Source organism: Gavialis gangeticus, unplaced genomic scaffold, assembly GCF_001723915.1.
Source record: "Gavialis gangeticus isolate Ggan-Ray unplaced genomic scaffold, GavGan_comp1, whole genome shotgun sequence".
Classification (NCBI taxonomy): Eukaryota; Metazoa; Chordata; order Crocodylia; family Gavialidae; genus Gavialis; species Gavialis gangeticus.
In genome coordinates, this window is record NW_017728994.1 from 20,564,019 (window position 1) to 20,573,485 (window position 9,467).

The 9,467-nt window shown below is 41.1% G+C and overlaps 1 protein-coding gene across 4 annotated transcripts in view; it reads left to right on the plus strand.

Moving 5' to 3' along the window:
* Positions 1-9,467, plus strand: part of KCNMA1 (potassium calcium-activated channel subfamily M alpha 1) — a 1,434,006-nt gene that overhangs the window by 993,748 nt on the left and 430,791 nt on the right. For all 4 annotated transcript variants that reach the window (XM_019502361.1, XM_019502362.1, XM_019502363.1 and 1 more), the window contains one exon: positions 7,917-8,027. In XM_019502361.1, the coding sequence (XP_019357906.1) occupies positions 7,917-8,027 (111 nt within the window). The remainder of the gene's footprint in view (positions 1-7,916; positions 8,028-9,467) is intronic.

The following is a 9,467-nucleotide window of genomic DNA, read 5'->3' on the forward strand; positions in this document are numbered from 1 at the left end:
GAAACCAAAAACATGAGTGTCTCCTCCAAAACAAGGAGCTCCCCTCCCAGGGTGAATCTTGCCCAGCAGAAGCCCTACCCCAAAGGACTAAGGCATTTATCTGTTCCTGTCCGGGATGCAGGGTTACTTTCAACTTCCCAGCAGCTCAGAGTCCTTCCTCTGGGCCATACAACCAGACTGCCCCCACTGGCTCCAGCCTTGTGCTTATTAGCAGGGATCCTGGTATTATCTGTTTAAAAATTGCAAATTATCTGTTAAAAAATCACAAATGCTGAGAGTTAAAAATGCAAAATCCATGTTTTTCTATGATTAAAATAAAATGACACCATATATATATATGGTGTCAGTTGAACACAATGGGCACTTTTACATGTGTGCTGGGGGTGAGGGGTAGCTCTTTAATTAGAGCAACTCTGAGAGCTGCTGTAATTAAAACACCACCGCATCTCCTGTATCAGCATCTGCACACTTAACTAAAGCTTGTACAATGAGTTTTATTTCAAGTGCCCCCACCACCATTTTTAAATGTAAGGATGCTGATACACAAGATGCAGGAAGTTGCTGGAGCGCTGCAGTTGCCACACTCAAGCAGACTCAATCTGACGCGTTGGAATTTCAGCACGTCAGAGCAGCTTTAGTGCTCATGTATAGGTGCCCAATGTTTTATTGATGTATTTTACAATTTTTAAGCAATTTGGAAACCTACCAGTGCCTCAATTATTATAATAGAATTCTAAATACCTGTACATTTTGGCATTTGATTTTGGGTTTTTTATCATGGAAGATCAGAGTTCCCCCTGCCCACTTTGCTCACCAGAATGCATGACCAGCTGTGGCTGTTCCCCCACCCCGCTGCTTTGTGGTACTAAGCAGCCCTGATATGCCCCTCACTCCGAGCCCTGCCCCAGCCCTGCCAGTGTCCCTCACTCCCAACCTACAGCCCCCCAGACCTGCTGCTGCCCCTCACTTCCAACACACTGTCCCTTTCCCCCAGTATGTGGGGAGGAGGGATGTGGGCACAGGTGACACATTGTGGGTGGAGGGGCACAGGTAATGTGTGGGGGGGATGAGGGTGTCATATGCCCCCTGAGTTTTCTGCACCCACAGCAGGGCATGGGGGCTGCAGCAGGGCTGGATCAGCTCCAGGTTAGCTGCCTCCGTGACCTAAGATACAGGACCCGGCATGGGAGGTAGCACCACACTGCCATGACTGCCAAGCTGAGGCACACCCTGACCATCCAGCAGCAGCCCCCTGCCCACCTGGCAGCAGTACTGTGCCACTGCTGCACCTCAGCTTGACATGGCAGCACAGTGCTCCCTCCTGCACCAGGTCTTGCATGCTGGGCTGCAGAAGCGGCTCCTCCAGAGCTGGTCCAGCCCGGCTTGCAGCACGGTGCCTCACTGTGGGTGCAGAAATCTCAAGCAGCATGTGCCACTCCCCCTCCCCCCACCCTGTTGCCTGTGCCCCTTCCCACCTGTGAAAGCTGTGCCTGTGCCACCCCTCCCCCGCTCAATGCATGACCTGTGCACCCTCCCTCCCTGCCGAAGGTGTGGCCTGTGCACCCCCTGCCACCATAGACTTTCCTGGAGAGATCTGTGCAAGCTGCTTTCCACTACTGCCTAGCTGCCATATGCATCTGTGTGCGCACACATCCATGTGGTGCCCTCTGCCATGATCACTCTCCTTCTGTCCCCCGCAACTCCTGGCCAGCTGGAACTCTGCCAGCCTGCAAGGGGATCCCACTGTTTCCTATGATTTTCTCCTTTAAAGGAGAAAATCTGCCTTTTTCTTTGTTAAAGGGGAAAATCTGCGTTTTTCTGCAACAAATGGAAAGCCTGAATCCCTGCTTATTAGTCTCTTCTTGGGTCACCTGACCCTCCACTTCTGCCCCCAGTCTGGTCAGTCACTGCTTGCCCTTGGGATGGGCATCCATTTTACTCCAAGGCTCTTTGCCCATGTTACCTTGTCCCAAGGGCTAGTTACCCCTGGGCTTCCTTGCCCCCTTAGTAATGGGATGAAATCCCTGTTATGCAACCAAGAGATTTGCCTTTTGAATTGTCTTGTCTGGACAAAGTGCCATGGAAAAAGAGGAAAGCTTGTCAGAAAAAACTTATCAGTTTTTTATAAAACTGTCAGAAAAAACTTATCAGTTTATAGCTGATTTCATTTACACTGCATTTGGCATGGAATACTTGTGTGTTTTTTCAAATATTCTACCTTAGGAATCCAGGATTCCATCCCCCACCCCCTTAACCAATATATACATGTAATAGGAACATTTTGTAAATATTTTTGCTGGCTGTACAAAAGAAGATGTCTCTAGAAATGGCTGGTATCTCTTTTATATATATCTTATGATAGCTCTACACACACACACACACACACACACACACACATTACAGGGGTGGATGCAGAGGCGGTTCAGTGGTGCAACTGCACCCCCCCTTTTGGATTGGAGTGCACTGCAGGAGCTTCCAGAGACTTTTTAAAGTCCTTAAAGCAGGTGACTCACCCCTAACCCCTTGTCTCTTGGAGTGCAGAGGCACCTCTTCTCCCCTTCCCACTTCCCTACCTCCCCTGCCTGCTATTGCTTCTTTTCCTGCTGTCCCAGTGTGGGCAGTGGGGGAAAAGACAGTGAAGGCCTCTAGAGCCACTTGTGCCTGCCACAGCAGGGCTGCACAGAAGCTAGACAGTATGAGAGTCTTTGGAAAGGGATCCTTTCCAAAACAGGAATCTTTGTGTATTGTAAAATCCCAATGATTTTTTAAACTAGTTTAATCGCTGGTGTAATCTCAGTTAAAAAAAATGAAATAACAAAATCAGGAATTAATTTAATGTTGTCCCCAATACTTACAAATAATAAAGATAGCTGAACATCTTCTTTTGCCCTTGAATTTGTTTAAAAATTCAAAGGATTTAAATAATAATTATATTAGTGAGATGGAAAATGAAGACAAGGTTTAATTCAACCTTAAACAGCTGCAGTCATTTAAAAATAATATTCACAGTCTTATTTGCTTTTGATTTTTACAAGGGTTTTTCATATTTCCACGCCACTCCATGAAATTTGAGTGCTCTGTTTATATAGCTAATTTTAGTTCTTTTCCTATGCCACTCATATAGCAACCTGATCCATGTAGACCTCCATGGAGTCCCTTTGAAGTCAAAGGAACTATACAAGAGCACTGATGACCAACTCTGCAAATGAAATTGCAGAATCAGGGCTATAAGGCTTTGGTTTTCATCACTGCCAGGAGAATTGTTTCCATTTTTTAAAATTAAACTTTAAAATACCTTTCAAGTTCATTTATAAAAATGAAATAAATACTATATTAAATTTTGTAACTTTTTTTTTTTTAACTAGAGCATGCACTTTCCACCTAAATTTCTTGGTATTGCTTTTATAAACTGCCAACATCAAAGCAAGTCTCTTAAACCAGATAACCGAATTACTACTTATTTTACTATCAGTCATATCAGAATGCATAATTGAATTGCTGTCTTTTTAAAACTTTCACTCTATTATAAATAGTTGGTATGGGGGAAGGGAATGATTATTGGCACACAAAGAGAAAGTTTCAATCAGATACAGGACAGGTTGGAATAATATAGGCTTTCCAACTTTTCTTAGATAATGTACCTAACAACAGTGCTTGCACAAGAAAACAATCTGGTTTCAATCTCTCTCTCACTGTCACACACTCATGAACAAAAATATCATTTTTGTTAAAGGGAGATTTTTTTGTACTGTTAGCATCCCAGGAAATTATTCTGAAACCATATGATTTCTCCCATCTCATTGTAGAAAGGGTACAGCCCAAGGGACAGATATTGACCAGGCCAACTTGGGTATACAAGGAAAAAAACATTGTGCAAGTCACTTTTAGTAACCCTGAATAATCCCAGTTCTTAATGCTCTCAAGTGCAATTTCTCAGCGTCCCTGATTTCCCACTGCCTTGAGCCTTATGCAGTTATTTATACCAGGCCAAAATTGATTGAAAATACTACTATATCAGAATGGTTGCAGGTTAGACATAATTAAATGTTTGTATAAGATGCAAAGCAATTGAATATAACTAACTGCCTCTGAGTTCCAGCTGTTGCAAATTTGGACAGTGGCTTAATAACCATGAGCTGGCCTTTAGTTTGCTCTACATTCATCCCTATTTGATAAGAAGTGGAAACTGAAGACAGACAAAATACTTTCTATTATAGCCACCTTTCCCAACCAGGAAGTACATACGTTTTGTTATGCAGTGGAATTGTCTCTTAGGGGCTATGTAGAACAAGTGAGGCTGAAGGCTCAAAGACTTTACAAGGCAATAACAAAAATGTAACTGTCTGAACACAGGACTTTATCCATTGCTATATATATTACATCCATTGAACAGAGAAAAATTCAATTCCTCGCTAGGGAATGATAAAGAGGCTTGAGAAAAATAAGCTGCAGAAGAATCCACATTATTTGCTTATTTTTGCCCTTATTTTTCATTTGCCTTTGCCTTTGCCTTTGCCTTTGCAATGCTTGGTACAGGTTGGGAGTAGACATAGGAAAAATCCACAAATACCACAAGAAATCTGTGACTTCTAAGGATGCTAGTCCAATCTGACATACTTAAAAAGTTCAGAATTTACATTTGCTAAAGCAGCATCTGGATTTTGAGGATGTATCCAAGCCATTTTGAGGGCTTGCTCATCACTGGTTTGGAACATTTTTAGCTTTATGAAGTAGTTGCATCCCTGTGCATATGGTAGAAAGTCTGACTTGTTGGGGGTATGTAAATATTTTAATTAAAGGGCATGGCTAGGGCAAGTATAGGGTGCTTTGCCCTATTTTTATAGCAATTCTCCAGGGAGTACAGTAGTACAAACAACAAGCAGCAAGTGTTTCTGATTTTCAAACAAAATGGTAGTCTTTTGATAAGTGCCTGTTTTCTGTTCTATGAAACCCGGAGATAGAAGATTTGTCAAAAACCTGGTGAGAACCTGTCAGTTTCACATACAAGTAACCTACTGACATCAGGTTTCTTTGACCATGATTTATGTCCACAAGAGTAAATATTGACCACTACGAATGCCAGCATTTAATTTGCTTGTGTTGAAATGATGTTGTAGCTGTGATAGTCCAGGCCATATATGAGATGCAAGGATTCTTGTAGGTTGTATCGTTTATTACATTTGGTCCAATAAAAGATATCACCCCAAGAATCCTTCTAGCATTTAATTTGGTGTTCAGTCATTCTTTTTGATCACATATGTAAGGGTCATTGCCTCCCTAAATCAGACTTTCCCTTGAACAATGCAGGGTAATCTGACTAATGAGTTTGCTACACGTTCTGAGCCAGTGAGTTCCACTGCAGTTGCACCAGGTATTTTGAAAGGTGACTTTAGGTCTGAGGAGATAAGCCAGGTGTGAAAAGATAATTAGTAAGTGCAGGCTTAAGCTTGTCCCTGCCTGGCTGATCCCTCACCGCACTGCCTGGCCCTTCTTCCAGGAGGTGAGGACTGTAATATATAAATTGTTTTTTTAAATTAGGTGCCACTTAATTTGCAAAAGTTATGACAGGGTGTCTCAAGTCCAATGAGTTAATGATGTTTCTGGGAAAATCTGAGAACAGGAGATGCCAAAGAGCCTTTTGCAACTTCCCAAACCTGTGGTGGGTTCTACAATAACCCTGCCCCAAAGTGAAGACTGCTTTAAACTTTGCTAAGATGTAAAGGTACAGCTAGGCAGCTTTTAAGTACCATGCCCAACAAAGGGAGCCAGGTATTTTACTCATTCTGCTAGTGACCAATTATTTGCTGATGATGTGTGTTCCATCTTCTGCTTTGATTAGTTTACAAGTTTGCAGTCTGTAGATCCAGTATTGTGCTTACTATGAAAAACATAGTTTGTGGACAAATCTTGTTGGAGATAAACCAACCAATTACAGTAACAAGCACTGAATAAAGTAAAATATTTGTAAGACCAGGTCCTGTGGTAGACCCAGTACAGCCTAAACATAATTTAATCTCTGCTGGTATATGGTGAAGCTTAAACCTTCAGGAAGTCTATGATTTTTCTTACTTTCTGATGTTATATATGCAAGGTTTGGCAGGTTACCACTAAAGAGCTATACAGAAAAAGAGTTTGAAATAATTGTGCTGTTAAATACAGTTGTAATGTCACAGTATGTATACAACCAAAATGGTAATGGTAAAACAGTATCATAAACTGTACTAGATTAGTATCAGACTTTACTTTGCTTTACTTTCCTAGTCACTGGCTGTGGCACTGCAAGAATAACACTACATGATGCTGATATTATTAACTACATAATGCACATTATTGATTTATTCTTTGTTCTGCCTCATTATCCTTTTACTAGTGAGTTCCCTGAGTTATTCTCATGTACTTAGTCAAGCACCAAATCACGAAGCAAGGACAGGCTCCCATAATAGCCCTTAATGGCACATTACATAAGCAATTACTTCTGCCACCTATTATTTGTTGCTTCCAGCCAATGAGGCTTCTGCATTATTGGAATGTGCTCAGAACAATTACGAAGTAAGAAAGACTTGGACTGTCTACATTTTACCCTTGAAATTACTCACCTTCATATTTGCCACCTGCTGACACCTCAGATGCCAGCCAGTAGCTTTAGAAAATTTGGACTTTGTTGCAATCTGTGTGTAGACTAAATGCCTGTAATGAAGTCAGATTACTGTATGACTCTGCCACCCTAACAATTAGGAATATGAGCACAGTGCAGTATCTTGTAGAGATATCTGAGCTAGCTCTAAACAAGCTAGCTTGGGTACCAGAAACAGTTTAGCTATGTTTGTGGTGTACTTTCCAGACTAATTAGTCTTACTGAGAATGGACTAGCTCAGGTATCTTGGCATGACACTGCATTGTGCTATGTAATTATGCCCTACATTGCACACACATATCCACTACTCTGCCTTTCTGGGCAGTTGCAAAGGATATAGCTTGTGAAAACACCTTCAGTAGCAGTGCCTCCCATGTACTGATAAGCATAACAAAAGCCATTCTTTAGTCTGTACTGTGGTGGAAACTGAATTTTTTGAATAGTCTAATACAGGTTCTTGGACAACATTTTGCAATGAGTGACTAACAAATAAGTTTCTAAGAAATGTATGCATTGAGACCTTTCACTAAGTCTTTCAGAAATCAGCAAATAGTAATAGATTCTGTTTCTATTTTGGGTATAGTTGGGTTTTTTTCCTTTGGTATTAATAGAAAAAAAATCTGAAGTGCAAGGAACCTTTGTGTTATCACTATTTATGCAAGCTCTGATTCTATGGTTGGTCCATTGCAAGGTAGCATTATTTAATATCCACTTATAGTAAAGTGTTCCCACTAGGAGTTATGGTAGAATATGTAAATTTTTCTTTGTCTGCTTATGGTCTATATCTTGTCAAGCTTTTCTCTGCGTTTACTGATATATCAGTCTGCTTCCAACCAGGGGAAAAAAACATAGAACCATTTCAGGGAGATTTGTTGTCTCATTACATGATAAGTTGTATGTCAGAAACAAAAATTTAAATAGTAAATCTCAGCAGAGGATGTTGAACAGTGGAGGAAGGATATATAAAAGAGAGAAATATGATTCTGAAAGGGACTGGATAATACAGCATATAAGTGTAGACATAAATAGTGCCTCTTATTGTTAAGTGCATAAAACTACTTAGTCAGACCGTCTTTTGTGGTATCAGGTGAGTGCCTACATGTATTTTTCAACCTCAGAGTATCTTCTAGCATTGTTGTTTTCCTTTGCAACCTTAGGGGATAAGTGTTAAAAAAAACCCAAAACACTAATGCTTTCTTCTTCAGACAACTACTTACCTTGCTTATTTGCTTGTTTTATGTTTGCTTAAAGTGCAAAATTAACTGGAATTTTTCTGTAACAGGCACATTGTTGTCTGTGGTCACATAACACTTGAAAGTGTGTCGAACTTCTTAAAGGACTTCCTGCACAAGGATAGGGATGATGTGAACGTGGAAATCGTCTTTCTGCATAAGTGAGTAGCCCTGCAAGCCAGAAACCTTAAACCCTTCTCACTGATTGAAAGATTTCTAAACGTTACTAAACATTCCTTGCAGTAAGCAAGACAGGGGTTAGATCAGACTTATTCCTCCTATAACTCCAGTGGTTTCCACTGACTTCAGTGAGTTTATTGCAGAAATGAATTTGACCCTAGCAATTAAATTCTGGCCTTTACCATGTGAATTTCTCTGTTGACTTTAGGGGCCAGGATATTGCCCATGATGTCTGTTCCTGGCTCTTCCATTTACCTTTTTCTGGTCCTAGGTTTGGAATTTCAAAGGACAGTTAAGGACTGCTAAGCCATATTAGGGCCATCCCAGCAGTGGTACCTTCAAACACATCACATAGGTCTGTGCATGCTGCCACCTGGATTGGAAGCAGGTTAACTGACCTTTCAGCACCAAGGACAGGCTCATTAGTCATGCTAATTACTACTCATCTTAGGAACTGTCGGCTCTTATACACATGCAGTGAGACTGTTCCAATGCACTGTAATGACGGAGCATGGTAATTAACGTGCTCCAGCAAACACCAGCGTCATGTGTATCAGCCTCCTCATGCTGAAAAATGGTGGTAGGGATGCTTTAACTAAAGCTTGTTAGATGCGCTTTAGTTAAAGTACCACCCCCCACCATTTTTCAATGTAGAGACACTCCAGGCACTTTAATTAGAGCAGCTCTTGGACCTGCTCTCATTAAAGAGTCTCCCTACCACTACTCCTGGGGCACATATATAAACACCCAATGTGTTCAAAATCACTGACTCCACATAGCAAAGTAACACATGGAACCATACAGCATGTTTGACGGCACTGCTGCTGGGTATGATACGTTGGTAACCTAGAAATGCACTTAGAAGCCTAATTCCCATTGAATTCCAGTGGGATTTGAATCCCTAAGTATCAAAGGCTCTTTTGAAAATCTCTTGTGGCCTTGTTTTTTTCCCAGTCTGTGATATATTATAATATTAATTGAATGTACTTCACCAAGTGTTGAGATTATTGAGTGAACTGTGATCACTCCCAGCTTGACAAGATGCAACAAATTTGCAAATATATTAAGGTTATAAGGACTTATTTCATTTTTAGATGAAGCTCATTAAAGTCTCTAACATCAAATTTGCTAGTGCTTCCCAACATGTCAGTCAGTTGAGCATGGCAGCAGAGTGATTATGGCGTTTCACTGTAGCTCTAGAGATGTGAGATCAGGAATCCTTCCTTAATAGTGCTAAAAGCCATCCCAATCCAATGAGCAATAAACAGATACCTGGGGAGATGAACGTGGCAATTCCAGCTACGTTACTCAGCTGATGGCCATTGGTTACAGAAACTAGCATGTCTTAATGGACAATGGCTTGACCTGGACCATTGGACTTTTTGATGGTGGTGGTTATGCTTCAATGGTTGCATACAGTT